General features: G+C 37.0%; 1 protein-coding gene across 9 annotated transcripts in view; it reads left to right on the plus strand.

The window, feature by feature from the left end:
• PLD5 (phospholipase D family member 5) overlaps positions 1-15,267 on the plus strand; it is a 330,317-nt gene that overhangs the window by 218,864 nt on the left and 96,186 nt on the right. For all 9 annotated transcript variants that reach the window (XR_006938652.1, XR_006938653.1, XR_006938654.1 and 6 more), the window contains 2 exons: positions 2,275-2,443; positions 9,777-9,891. Coding sequence is in view for 5 of the 9 variants with exons in the window: in XM_040697105.2 (XP_040553039.1) it covers positions 2,275-2,443; positions 9,777-9,891 (284 nt within the window). In the remaining 4 variants the exon portion in view is untranslated. The remainder of the gene's footprint in view (positions 1-2,274; positions 2,444-9,776; positions 9,892-15,267) is intronic.

Here is a 15,267-nt window from a genome sequence, read left to right on the forward strand (position 1 = left end):
TTTGTGGGCTCGTCTATTTGTTTACATAAACCACTGTGAATGTCAGGCAATACTGAGAAATTTTGGTCAGATCTTTTATTAGGAAATGATGTGCACCTTTAAATTATTGCTAATTCAGAACAAAATATGATAGATTATTTTTGGAATAATCAGTTGATTTGTAAAATGTCTTCAGAGAATATTTAAAGTAACTTTTTCTTGTGTTCATGTGTGATTGGGTGGACGATGGAAGAGACCCTAAATGACATGGATTAATTTAGCATCTCTGCTACTTGATTGTTGCTGTTGGTTTTTCCTTATTATGCCCTTGTAGAAATTGCTTTACCTTCTGTGCCTTGTTTTCTCTCTCTTTAGATACTAGATGAGTATCTTTGTTGTATCAAAAGAGCTCTGGGACTCTGAAAGCTTTTAATTTTATTGGGGCTCTTAGCAACGTTAACTACTCCAAAAGAAGCAAACTAGATTTCTAAAGGATTCATATAAAGTTTTAATAAGTTCTGTAAGAATATCAGGTGCAGCAGAAATGTATGTATAAACCTTGGGTGTTGGGCTAAAATAGTTTATTTTTTAAAGTATAGCATTGCTAATAGGCGCAAAAGGGTACTTTATTTTTAGAGGACTAGTTCTTCTCAAAGTTTATAAACAGGGTAGTTAGAATGTTTTAGAATAAAGTATACTTGAAGACATTAAAAAACAAGTTGTATTTTTAACCTCTTACCATTAACTTGTTGATGTTACAATTATGTTACTGTAATGCTGTTAAGTTTAATGTTCATCATCAGTAAAGTAGTATGTTCAATTACGTTGTGGAGTGTCTCATCAGTAATTGTAGTTCAGCAATATGTTTTTTGTTTGAGTTGTTTTAGGGAATAAGAGAACATTTGAAGCTAATGAAAGGAAGAGCTGTGCCTGCTTTTTAGTTCGTTTGGTGTTGGTTTGTTTTTGCCACGCAGGAAGAATACGCATATGATATTTACCACATTCTCACAATACTTCACCCATCCTGCCCCCTAGTATCAAAGAGTACATGTTAGATTTTCTGAAATAGCTGTAAAATTTCCCATGTAACACTGTGGGATGAACTTCAGTAATAGAAGATACAGAACTATTCTCTTTTTTCACAGACAGAAGGTCTCCAATTTTCATTTATACTAGGTATTTATATTGATTATTTACTAACAAAATGAAACTTTAAAGATCTTCTTTATATTGCCAAAGTTGATAATTATGATAATAAGTAGTATGAAAACAGTCTTGGAAATACTTGCTATATGTCATTGCAATGAAACGGAGCCACTGTTACAGCTTTCCTAAATCTAATTTGTTTGAGTCACATTAAAAGAGGCACTTACAAAAGTGCAACTCGTATAAGTTGATAATTTCATCTGTTTACCTAAAGACGCTCCTCTCACTTGTAATTATTTTTAATGTTCCTCTATTGAGTGAAGATCTTTACCTGCTGTAATTTAAGAAAGTCAAGCATGCTGAATGAAACAAAATTTCCTTGAAATAAAGAGGCGTATTTAAAACTGTCAGTTTACTAAAAAGTTTGTTTAGCTTCTTGGATGCATGAGAATGTATGTAATTTGCAAGCATTTTGAATAATATTGACAGTGAGGAGCCTTTCAAAAAGAACAGGAATTTTTTTTTTTTTTAAGCATAATCATCCTCCTTTCCTTATCCACAGGATCCCAGTCAAAGCCTTATGTAGGTAAAACAAACAAAGAAAAAAGAAACAAACAGCACAACTAGGCAGCTTAGAGCAACTGGAAAGGGAAAATGCATATGAAGACACTTTTTTTTTTAATAACAACATCAGCTGTAAAGCAGAAGTAAGAGAATGTCAGGGAGTATGCACATTGCCACATTGCTTAGAGAAAAGAGAGACATTAAGTGCAAGGATGAAGAATTGCAAAGAATTAAGAGATTGTTTTATGCTTCTCATCTTCTCCTTATGGACTAGTTCCATCTTGTTACAAGAATTAAGCTTTTATGTGTTTAAGCAGATGTTTCAGGTCTTCAAAAGCTTAAATTGCTTTACTGCCTTAGCATTAGGTCATCTCCTTGTTTTATTGTTTTGGGAAGTGCAAAGCATGGCAGTTGGCAACTTCAGAATGAGTTGTGAGATAACTGACTGCTGAGAGCTTCTGGGAGTTGGTGTTGAACCACAAGCCCAAACCTGGCATTTTTTATTTTTTTTTTTTAGGACTAGAGACTTTTTATTAAAGAAAAGTGCTCATGTTAAGTGGTTATTTTTTCCTTATCTATTCTCAGGGTTGCTCTTGTGGAAAATATTCCTGAAGGGATCAACTATTCAGACAGTGCACCATCCCACTTGTCTCTTTTCCAAGGCTGGATGAATTTGCTTAATATGGCTGAAAAGTCTGTTGACATAGTATCTTCCCAGTGGGACCTCAATCACAGTCATCCATCAGCATGCCAGGTATGTTCTAGACTAAAAAAAGATGGGACTTTAACAATCTGTTTTTGTTGTTTGTGAATTGTATAGAGCTGCAGCCCTTCTCTGTAGCAAACCTATTTGTTTGGGTAGTTTAAAAAACAAAAACAAACAAACAGTTTCTTGTGAGGATTGTCCTGCCAAGATATTAGTTTTCTGACAGTGGTGGCACACTGGACTGGGGAACACATCCAACACATTCATAGCACTTCCATTTCAGGAAAGGATGTCATTGTATAATCTTAAAACTTACAAAATTGTATCTATTCAAACACATCCGTAACTTGGGAATATCCATAAAACTATATACTTATTTTCTATTTGGTGCAACTGATCAAGTAAAAGAGTAATTATATGGATTAGTTCTGCAGCCAAATTGATGTGTAGATGTGTACACTTACGAATTATCTGATAGCAAATGTATCAGATGATTCTTATCTTTTCAAAATGAATCTGAAAGGTGGTGAGTTAGGGCTTGTGCAATAAAATACAGTAGGAAAAATCATAAATTACCAAATGAGGCAAACATGCATTACAGTGATGCTGTTCCAACAAATATATTATTCGTGATAGCAGTCAACTTAGAAATGGGGTGGTAAGGGCAGGTTTCCACTTAGTGTTACCCTGTCAAACTAAGATATCAAAGAAGTGATGGGCTGAGAGTATCTTTTTTAATAATGGATTATTAGCTGGATAGGAATTCAGTTAAAATCATAGTAGGGTAAACATAAGGAATCTACAATACTATACTATGTCACAAACTTTTCACTTTCCTCTCTAGTTTGGATGATACTGTGCAGTAAAAACTGCCTTATGCTAAATGGTAGACAATGACTGGTATTCTCAGCAACCAAAGATGGTGCTTCAAACTGCCTGTGTTTTTAGATGAGGAACTGAATCGTACTTCTTTTTAGAGAGGCTGTTGCCTAGCTGAAGGGCACACATTCACTTTCTTCAGAATCTACTCTATGTCCATTTAAATGAGTGAAAACCTGAGCTGAGCATTCAAATGGAAAATTCAGCACAAACCCTTCCTTTTATATTGCTTATAAATATTGGAGTAGAGTTCGTGAATAAATTCATTGAATATCAAAATATTGAGGCTTTTCACAATGTAATTATGTAGCTAAGCTTTATTTAAATTCATTGCCTAAGAAACTTCAAACCCATGTTCTGTCATTCAAGCAGATGAATTCGCAGAGAATGCCTTAGATGTTTTCAAGATGTGCATGAATTGGTATGTGCATGAATCTTTTAAAACAATTTTGTCTGAAAAAATTCAACATGTCATTGCTTCAAAATCAGCAGAGCCTAACAAATCCCAAACAGAGAGTAAAAATAGCAAACTGGAAATTGGGATTTTAGTAGTTGAGCATCAATTCCATTCACTGTTCCACATTTTCATGCAAAGTAAAAACTGTAAGATGTTGCTGAGTATCAGAACATGAAAAAGGAAGGAGAGACATGTAAGTGGATTTGTTTCTTCATCCTTAAATGCACTGTTAAAGCCATAAAAATGTAGCATATTTTTAGTAATATTCTATTTTAGTTATCTATTTAGAATACATAGTAGTCTTCCAAAAGTAATTACTTCTGTTTAAAAGCTGATTAATATTCCAGTCATTCCCTCATTTGTACAGCAGTGTGGGCTGAACTGCTGATAGATTTTTTCTGTCAAGCTTGTCTATTCATCCTAAAACACTGTGCTGCTATTGGCCAATCTAACTGCTAAAGAAATTGCCAAAGAGCAGGGATTCTTGGTAAATTGCTGCCCTAGAGAGTGTATACAAAGCTTAGTGAGTGAAAAACAGGGAAGAAAACTTGTATCATTGCATTTGTTTTTTAAGGTCATAAAATGAAAGAGAAATGACAGAGGAGCTTCAGTAATTGTTATCCTGTAATGTTCAAAAGTCAAACGTCCTTGGGTCTTTACAAATCCAAATTCAGGGAGATTTAGCCTCACCGGACTGCTGCAACACTTCTAGGTACGATAGTGGTTATAGTTGAGGAAGTTCTAGTCGTTCCCTAAGTGATGCTGCTTTTATCAGAAATGGAGAACATAACCATTTTCTTTAGGGACTCACGTCCTGCTGTATTATGATTTTCATTTTGTGAATAGTAAGATGTATTACAAAGCAAGTTTCTTTACATGACCAGTTTAAAAGACATTGATTTTTGGAAGAGAATAGCTGAGTAGGCTAGATTACTTTTTCTTAATTGCAGGACCTAGCTATGTTCTTTGTGTTTGCGTGTTTATGGGCACACACGAGTATGTTTGTATGTAAACATAAGTCCAAAATACATCTTGAGGAAAAAGAGCAGTAAATTCTGCAATTTTGTATTCACATGTGCATACATATAAACCTATGGCCCATATGTCTACCTATGATTGTGCATATATAATATACATGTATGCATGCGTGTACATAAAATTGCAGAATTTCACACTCTATTTTTCTTCAATTTTGTTTGTTTGTGTTACTTTTTCTCCTTAACAGTTGTCTCTTTGTGACTGAATTCTCCATGAATTGCTGACTGATGTGCTCAGCGTGAGTCTTGCTGAATTGGAGTCTTCAAATGTGAACATATGATGCTTGAATGTTTTGTGGTCTTCCACAGCTTTGAAAATCAAGTAAACAAATATTAGTTTTGCAAACTTTTGAGTAAGCTTTCCATACCTGCTTTTCTCATTCAGAAGAAAACTGTGTTTTGGCAGATTTGTGCTGTCATCTGTGTGCATTTTTGAGACAGCAGGGTAGTTGTTAAACAAAAGACATTGAGATTTTTGCAGAATGTGAACGTGTGAATCCTCCTGTGGCAATCTGATGTTTAGAGATATCAGAAGACATTGGAAACAAAAATTTTGAAGATGGCTTACAGTTCAGTTTCAATAAAAGGAGAGGGGAATACAAAATCATGCAGATTTAATGATTTTCACAGTTGATTTCCTCTGTGTCTTCTAATGTTTAGAAACATTAATTTATGGTGACCTTACATAGTTTCAGTAAGTCGTTCCTCACAAATTTCATTTTAACAAGTAAGGATCAATGCTTTTTTAGTTCATTGACATTGCTGTAAGTATGGCACACTTCCCCCTGAATGGATATTTGGAGTATCCTAAGATGACCAGTGGATAGACCTGTGTGTCTGATTTTTACAGTGATCGTACAAAAACCAAGTGGTTCTGACTTCATCTCTATTTCCCAAACTGTTGTGCAGTTCTCAGATGGCTTGATGGGAGAAGTCTCCCACTGCACCTGAATATTTTACGTAAGCCAGCTATCCAGCTTGGTAATGAAATCTCTGAAGGTGAGCTGTGTGTCATTTGCAGACAGGTGTCATACAAGGGTCTTACGTGATTTGTTTGATCGAACAAATGTTAGTGCCAGAGATTAGGTATCCATCCTTTACAATTATTAAAAAATGTAAATAAGTACAAAGAGGATGAGAACATCTGTAAACTGAGCAGCTGCCAGCAGAAATTGGCTACAGCCAGCTACAGAGATTGCAGTGTATTTTCTTTCTGTAAGCTAATACTTCCAAAGCCATCTCTCCCTGTCAGATGGTGGCATTTCCCTGATGCAGCTAATACAAAATGAGACATAGGAATTAAAAAGAGAAGGTTTTTATAGTGAAAGAATTTTTTTGGACTCTGAATTTCAAGAAGTTGGTTGGAGCTACACTAGCTATTTTGCTAGTGAAACACGAGGAGAGCATTTTGAGATCCTCTGTTCTGCATTAAATAGCAAAAGTTAAATTTAGGATTCTTTATTTCCTGTATTGGTTTCTGCCAGCGTTCTATGTTTGTTAGCGATGTTTTACAGATATGCCTTAACAATTGATGATAGAACAACTTCTTAAAACTCTAAGTAGAACTATGTAGAATAAATTCAGAAGAAAATTCTAGAACTAGTTCTATTTCTGTTGAAATAGAAAGCTAAGCATTGTCTAAATTGTAGATATCTCAGCTTTTGAAGGGAACAGTCATTCACTATTAGAAAACTTCAGTAAATATATTTTGTGGTTTTTATATCATCTGTTTTATTTTTAATGAGGAATACAGGCTGACAAAGGTAGCAATAAGCAAAGGAAATCATCCAGGCTAGAATCAGTCTGCCTAGGAAGAGTTAAGAAATTTCTTTGTGGGGAATTTCTTTATAGCTTTCTAAATAGCTTTATGGTAGTTCTAGCTTTTTTTTGAATTCAATTCACCAGCTCGCTGTGGCATGGAGAGTTGGGACTGATGTTTGAGATGGATGGTACCTTAAAACTGTTTGTTCATTTGATATATACTTTTTACATCTTATTTTGTCTTTTTCAGTAGGTTTTCTGACACAGCATTGTGAAAATGTAAGATAATATTTTATCAGGAGAAGCTGTTTTCTTAATGTTATTGTCTGCTAAAATGCAAATACAGTGAAAGGTAATGCGCTGCATTTCCATGGCATTTGGCTTCTTACTGTTTCTCAGTCCTCACAATCTAACTGTATAAGAGTGATTCAGATCACTGTCACATAGTGGCACAGCAGCCCAGTATTGTCTCACAGAGAAAGTGTGGTCTGTATGACAGGATGAGGGTTTGTGTTTAACAGAAGCATTTCAGATGTGCTGACAACAGTGACAACACTCTTCAGACCTTCTGTCCTGTCTCTTTTCTTTTTCATAGAAGAAAACAGAAAAAATGCAAGTAAACATGTCAGAAAGTATAGAAACTGAGTTTCAAATTAATATTAATGAGAGAAGGCGGCCAGGTAATTCAACAATGAAAAAGAATTTCTTATATTCTACTTCACTAGAGTTCATACGGATTTTTAAAAACAACTTGTGTATTTCTCATAGTTGTTTAGAATGCCTGGGCTGAGCCTTGGTGAGAGTTCTAATATCTGGTGAGGAATTATGCAGCAAGAGATGTGCCAGAAGAACTTATTTCCAGTTCTGATGCTGGATGATATTTTTTTGTATTCATGTATAAACACAGATGTTTGTAGTGAGTGCAGTCCTAGTATTAGCCAGCCACGCTTTATGATTCTGTATCAATAGCTACTTAGAGATGTTTTAATGTTTTTATCAATTTGAGGTTTCACTATGTATGAACATATTTGGGCAAAAAAGGACATGATAAACACATAGCTTCTGATGTTCCTGATGGGAAAACAGATGTATTTTCAGAGAAGATGTCTTAATTGGATCACTCCAAATGATGTATTCACCCCTTGGGTGGGCCACTCAACTGTTGGAGTGGCCTGGTAAGAGATAGCCAGGGTGCTGCATTGGACACATCAGCCCATGCTAAGATCAGGTAAAACAGGTCAAGGCACGGGCTGGAAACAGTGCAGTTCATTGTGGACCCCAGATTTGACTGCAGTCTAGCAGCACTAGTCTGCAGCAATTACAGGTGAGACCCTCTGGGGGATCCAGGGCACCAAGGAATGCTGGTCAGTAGTGATATGCTGCTGCCTAAGGGTTGCATTGGAGCTGCTGCATAATTCTGTATGCAGCACCCATCCCCTGAACACTATTATCTCTTTATTCTTAACTCTGGTAACATCTGCCTTCTTTAATAAATAAATTCTTCCAACTAACATTCTTCACAAATAAATAAAACTAAAAAGATGAGAAAGATCTTTTTAGCTTTGTGACTAATGGGAATGGCTGATTTGCATAGCAGCTCAACAAAGGCTTTTTAGGTATGTGAGATAAAATGTGGGTGCTATTTCTTCCAAATGGGAACACCTAGTCATCTCAAAAGTGCTGAGTCTAATAAGTATTTAGATCTTCATATAGAGCATGCTTTTATTGTTATGTTCTCTTGCTTTCATTGCTACAGCATCTTGTTGACTGCTAAATTCCTGTAAGCCCTGGGATGAGCAGGGAGCTATGCTGTGGATGTGAGTCATCAAAACAGGCACAAACAGCAGATCTGTGTTTCCATTGCAGCCCCTGGCTGCTCTGTAATTTTGAGAAAGCTAGTTTTCAGGGAGCTGGGTATTCTTATTTTGCCGTATACATTTGTACATTTGGAAGTGAATCTTAGGCAATGTCTGTACTGTAGACAAATGACGAGCTACTTTCTGTGACTGCTGAAATCCCAGCAAGGCTCAATGGGCATTACAGTGCAAAGAGGCTTCCCATTGACTGCTGTTTTGCGGTGTGGTGAGGAAGGAGGGCTTCTGAATGAGTTTTTGTTAGTCCATTTTACATCACATTCCTTCATCAGTAACTGCTTTTGCAGTGGCTGCTTTTGTAGAATAGAAAGATCCTTTAAGAATTTTAGAATAACAGTTTGTGGTGTTGTACAGAAAATTCTCTAATACAGTCCTGTGGAAGACTGTCTTCTACCTGTTTGATTGAAAATTGGCATAACTGTTAAACTTGATGTGCAAGATTTTACCCTGGTGCTAACATTGTGCCGAATTTATTGAGCTATCTAGGTAGAACAGACACTTTTTCAACCGATTAGACCCAATTTTTTTGTGTATGATACTGCTAATTGTAACTGGTGTCTGCTGAAGAATGGCAACAAGGAAAGAAGCTCCAACTCTGTGATCGTAGTAACACAGCCCAATAGTGGCACATAGGATATTTTATTCTTGTCATGTAGCTACGTGATTCTGACCAAGTGTTTTCCTTTAAATAAATATTGAACCTAAAGATTAAACATTTACTCTGCAGAGGTCTACTTTTAATTGTTTTTGGACGTGGAAAAGTGTGACTTAATTGGAGAGTTTTATTTTTCATGGGAAACAATTAATTTTTGTTTTTGTAACATGTATGAGGTACCCTTCTTGTGTTCTTTGTTAGAAATAGGGCTATATAGTAAAAAATAATGCATAATAAAAGGGAAAATTATGTAAAATACATGTAGATTATTGTTTTTCTGTCTGGTATAGCTCTTCTAAATATGAGCATATGACTACATGAACGTTTTTTGCACTATAGTTGGAACCGCATAAAAAAAAAAGCAGAATAATCAGTACAAAATTGTGGGATGAGATCTTTTCCATGCACTTTTTATCCTGATTTAATGTAATTGGTTACAAGAAACCTAATATAAAAATACATTCACGCAGCACCAAGAACTAGACTCTTCACTCTGTGTGTTGCTTGTCATCATCAGTGATACTGAGCAGCCTGGGAAAGCAAAAGGCAAGTTTGGCCTTCAGAGCAGTAACCTGCTAACCTTCAGTGTAGCTTTAACCATATTTAGGAAGTTACTTACCTGTTGTACTAGGTATGACATGAATCTTTAACTTGAATATATGCTCTTTAAACAATTCAGTGCTTTACCACTTCTGCTTTCATTTACTGTTCTTTGCAGGGTCAACGTCTTTTTGAAAAATTGCTTGAACTGGCATCCCGAAATATTGAGATAAAACTAGTGAGTGACATACTGCCTGTGGAATCAAAAGTGTTAAACGACTTGAAATCAAAGGGTAAGACCAACGTCTTTATGTTGTTATGCCACTGACTGCTATGTAAATTTATTTTACTTTAAATGCAGACCCAGGTGACGTGTATAAAGTGCAAACTATTGTTGAGTAGTGTTGCCCTATGAGCCTTCAGTTTTCTTTGATTCATAGTTATAAAAAATCTGAAATTCTTACTGTGGCTGGAGTAGATGTTTGCCATTTGCACTGCTTAAAAAGGTGATGCCGTGTCTACATAGATGTTTAAATGCACCATAGTCATACTGATGGTAGGCAGTATCACCTGAGAAATAGCTGTTATACTCTGTGGGACAAGGTAGTTTCCTCTTTTAAGCAATACCAAAATAATTTAATAAAACATGTCTATGCTACTGATGATTCTGAAGCACAGGAGAACACTTTTAGTCAGATTTAGCCAATTGACACAGGTTTCTGTGTTAGGTGCGTGTATTCTCAGGTGCCTGCTTTCCTAAGGATTGTTTTGAAGTTCAAAATCCCTGTTCAAAGAGGTGGTACACACTGAGGCTACATGATTAAACTTCCTTTATGTAAAACCGTCCAAAAAAAGAAGTGAAGAGGATTTAAGAAATGCTAAAAGAAATTAGGATCTTTTAAGAGTTTTGACAACCTCACACACATTTCTCTTGAATAAAAACACCTTAATTATTTAGATGATCTGATATAAAAGTATGATTTTAATGGCAGGATAAATTTTAAAAGGAAAAGAAAATCTACATGTTCTAATGATAGTCATTTTTTGAGACAGGTTACTTTAATATATGGATCAGAAAGGGAATTCTAAGAAATAGATCAAGTTAAGTGTTTACTACTTGTGACAAATACACCAATATAATAATGTGTCTTTGCATGATGAAGAAAAAAGAACATCCTTTTCCAACAAAAATTACACTTTGTTTAAATTCCTTATAATCTCCTGACTGGGAAAGTAAAACAAAAAATTACTAGTGGAAGTCCTGTTTCGTTAAGTGGACCGCTTTTTGATCAAGACTGTCTTGTCTTTTGAAGACTGATGTGTTATTTCAATGTAAACATTGTGGAGACTTGTCACTTCATGACATTGCCTGTTCCAGGACTTTGATTATTTCTGCTGCATGACTGAAGGTGATACTGATCCTTTGATAACCACTGAGGCTACGTCAGCTTTGACAGACATCTGTGAAATAAGGAATCATATTTTTCTGATGTGTTGAAAAATAAATGTCTGTTCTAATATCAACACCAATGAAACTGTGTTTAAAAAAGTAATTTCATTACCCTGTGATTCTGGTGTCCCAAGCTGCACAGTCAACTGCAATTAAAGGTAGGACCTTGTAGAACAAGTGAAGGCAATGACAGAGCTTTTATTTGAGAAATAGGCACTAGAGGAAAAGTTATCAAAAAGGAATTGACTCACCCCTCCTGGTTACAGTGTGGAGAGAGGGACGAGCTGAGGAATGTGGCCCTCCTCCGTTCATACAGTCGCGCCGCTAGAGAGAAGGGCAGGGGCAAAAGGGGGACCCGCGCAGACTCAGACTGCACAGGAAGTATTGCAGAGACAGAAGGGGTGGCTCCAGACCACCCCTCCCACTCCAGGCACCCACACATTCACATAGCACACCCATTGGTTCAAGCTGTGACCCTGGAGTTCCACTACACACCTGTACATTTATACTGGTGTACCTCACAATTGATATTTCAGTTATAATTTATTTAGAATAGGAAATATCAAAAATTATCCCCTTTCCAAGAAAGGTGAGCAAAAACTTTAACTAGGAAAGGAAACCATTTGTCATTAACATTTATGTCAGTTTGTAGGAATTAATTAGATCCGTTAACTTGCTGAGCAAGCAAATAAAACATAAGCTTTTACTATTTTATTAGCTTCAGTTTTCCTTATGACTAATTCAGATTCCTGAGACAGGAAATTTTAAACTATTCAAATGAAGGGATCGATATAATTGAGTGCTCTGAGCTACAGGGAATCAGAGTAACTTTTATATAGTAGTTCTTGTGAGTTTTGTTGCCATCCTCTTAGATCCCTGTTCTACTTTTGGCCTTTTCTGAAGATCAGTATTGTAAATTCTTGTGTTTCTCAGTACGAATGCTTTTCCCCATTCTGTGTTTTAGTTTATTTCTACAAATTCTTGAATTTTTGTTAAATTGTCTTAATGATGATGAAATGATTGCCAGCTCTGTTGCCTTACGTTTACGTTGGTTTGTTGTTTCTTATTCCCAGGAAAGCTTGCTAATCTTTATTTGGTTCTGCATTCCTAAGAGACAGCTTAGGTTTGACATGCCACTTTCAATTAGAAGGTCAGACTTAATTGTCTATCTGATGGGCAGAGGAGTGCCTAAGTACTGTTTCACGCTTCACCAGCCTACAAACTGAGCTGATTGTTCCTAAGCAGCAAATATTCATGTAGCCAGGGCTACAACCAGTAGCGAGGAGAGAAAACACTTACATAGCTTGCTTGACTGGGAGTTTCACACATTCCTGAGCCTGCCTTCCCCTTGCTAGATGAAGCATAGACTAGCATCTTCTTTCTAAAGCAGACTGTGTGAAATAGTCAGACCGTTTCCACATAGTAGAATCATGAAATATCCTGAGTTGGTAGGGACCCACAAGGATCTTTGAGTCTAATTCCTGGCTCCACAAAGGGGCACCCAGAATTCAAACCATATTTCTGTGAGTGTTGTCCAAATACTTGAACTCCAGCAAACTTGGGGACATGACCACTGCCCTGGTGGGCATGGAACAGCCTGCCCACCCTATAAGGCAGGGCCTGTCCCTAACCCCCACTGCCCCTCCCCTGACAGCTCCATGCTGTTCCCTCGGGCCCTGTCGCTGCTCCTTCGCTCCCTGTGAGGAGCTGCAGTTGCCTCTGCTCAGCTCCTCTGCTTTGGGCTGAGCGCACCCAAGGACCTCAGCCACTCCTCATACGTCCTACCCTGTAGACCCTTTACCATCTTTGTAGCCCTCCTTTGGATGCTCTCTGATAAGTTTCTGTTCTTCTTGTATTGTGACAACTAAAATTACAGACAGTGCTCAAGGTGAGACCACAGCAGTGCAGAGCAGAGTGGGACTAGTAGGCTGTCCTAGTGAACACAAGATACAGTTGCTATTACACAGAGATTGTGGAAGAGTCTTGTCTTTCTTTTCACCAGATTAGATGATCGGCACCCATGAGCTGTGCCCTTACACTGTGCAGGCTGATTCCTGGTGTCAGAATGAATGTTAACTGGGGTATCATCAACCACAGGCTGTGACTGCTCAAATAGTACCTGAGAACCTTTAAGTTTGGCACAGTCAGGGCTTCTCAAACATCACCTGCGTTTCCTTAACTCAGGGATGTCTCCCTCACTGTGCGTCTTCAGGGACTGTGCCCTTTTGACTGTAGTAGCACATGTAAAAGCCCATGTTGTTGCTTGATGAGCTAAACTTGATCATCTGTATTGCTTCATGCAGTCTTTATTTATTTATTTATTTATGGGTACTAAAAACCATAATATGTAACAGCATTGCTGCTTCTCAGCACAGATATTGGGACTGCAGCTAAAAGCCAGCTTATTCTGTCAGGTATTTCATTTTTGTGGACAGATGAGTGGTGTCTTCTTGCCTCCTCACCCCATTTCTGATCTACTGCAGAAAGTAGCTCTGATAGATCTTCCCATCGCAGGGGTGCATCCTTAGAGTCCTCCTTACATGTCCTTCCTGTCCCTGCTGTTTGACAGAGGAGGAAGTTGAATGCTGACTTCAGATTTGAGCTGATGGGCTAAGACAAAGGTCAATTTACATGGGCAGAAGAGCAGGACTGAAGTGGTGTAGAGTAAAATAAAATGAGTAATTTACAGAACAGTGAGCAATGTTTGTACAGATATCTGAGTTAGCAGTGAACCTGCAGGTTTTGTCACCACTTCTGATCTTTTCCTTGCCATGTCTTTGCTATCCTGACTGACTTGAGCTAGCTATAAAAAGTGGTAGCTTGATTACAGAAGCAGTACAGCAAATGCATTGTGAAGCATGAATTGATTTACTCTGCCAACACATCTAGAGCTGTTGTGATAGGAACCTCTGAGCGCTACAGTAGTATACACTAGCTAATAGTTGTTGCACTGCAGGAGTGTTATTTAGTTGCAAAATTAGACATTCAGTAATGAGAAAATACTAGCCCCAGAACATATATCTATGATAGACTTTAATTACATTATCTGATGCTATATTTCACATGAAATACCTAACTGGTACTTGGTGTAATCTTACCACGTTATTTAATAAGAAGACTTTTCCATTGTATCAAATGAGAATACATCAAACATTTAATGCCTGAGGGAGAAGATGCTCATTCAGGGGATATTATCTCTGTTGATAATGGGAAGAATCTTTTTTTATCTCGTATTTAATGTATGTCTCCAGGCTTTCTTTATTGCACATCTGCCAGATCCTGCACCGCATACAGAATGATTTATTTCCTCATAGGATTTTCCATAGTGCTTCTTGCTGTGGTATCTGAGTGCTCTGCAAATACAGTATTAATGAATTTCTTCTTACAGCATCACTGTTAGGCAGGCCAGTTGCTGCTTCTCTCTCTCAGGAACATCTGGCAATTATTAATTCCAGCACTGGCACCAAAAGCTAGATCCAAGCATTTGTTTTTTATAATCATAATTGTAAATATATCTGTTCATTTTTTAAAAAAACAGCAGCAAACACAAGTATGTTTTCCCAACTAACACTGTCAAAGTTATCACTAAACGTATAAATTATGATGCAATTTTTGTAGGACCTTTAATAATAGGCAGATCTAGGGTGAATTCTTGATTCTTTTTAGTTAAAGCTGTTATTCACTTTCTCACATATGTATACAAACACTATGTATATATGTATATGACTGTCCTGTGAAATGTAGACCTACCTCTAGGCAAAATTTGGCTGACTGTGTAAACAAACACTTTATCCTTCCTGTGCTGTGACAGTACCTTATTAATGCATGTTTTCAAGGTTACTGCTTTAGCCTTTTCTCAGCTGTGTTGGTTCACTAGATTGAAACATTTCTTGTAACCCTCCCATTCCTTGCACATAATTATGTACCAGTCTTTGTGCCTCAGTAACATCTGAATGGTATTGTTTTCAATTAGCAGGTTGTTGTATCATCTCTTACGTGCACAGAATCTAAGTTCCATGCTAATTACAATATTATTTTAGCTGACAGTGTTAATGCTTTTTAAGGCATGCCAATGCATTTCTTTCCATTTGTATGCTTCGTTCTTTTTCTCCTTTTCCCCAGTACTCCTGTTTCATAAATCATTTTTCATAGATTTGCAAGGAATGCGTTTTGTCAGTGCTTGCTGTGGCAGATATGGAAAGAGGACTGTCCATTTCAC

This window comes from Gallus gallus, chromosome 3, assembly GCF_016699485.2.
Source record: "Gallus gallus isolate bGalGal1 chromosome 3, bGalGal1.mat.broiler.GRCg7b, whole genome shotgun sequence".
Lineage (NCBI taxonomy): Eukaryota > Metazoa > Chordata > Aves > Galliformes > Phasianidae > Gallus > Gallus gallus.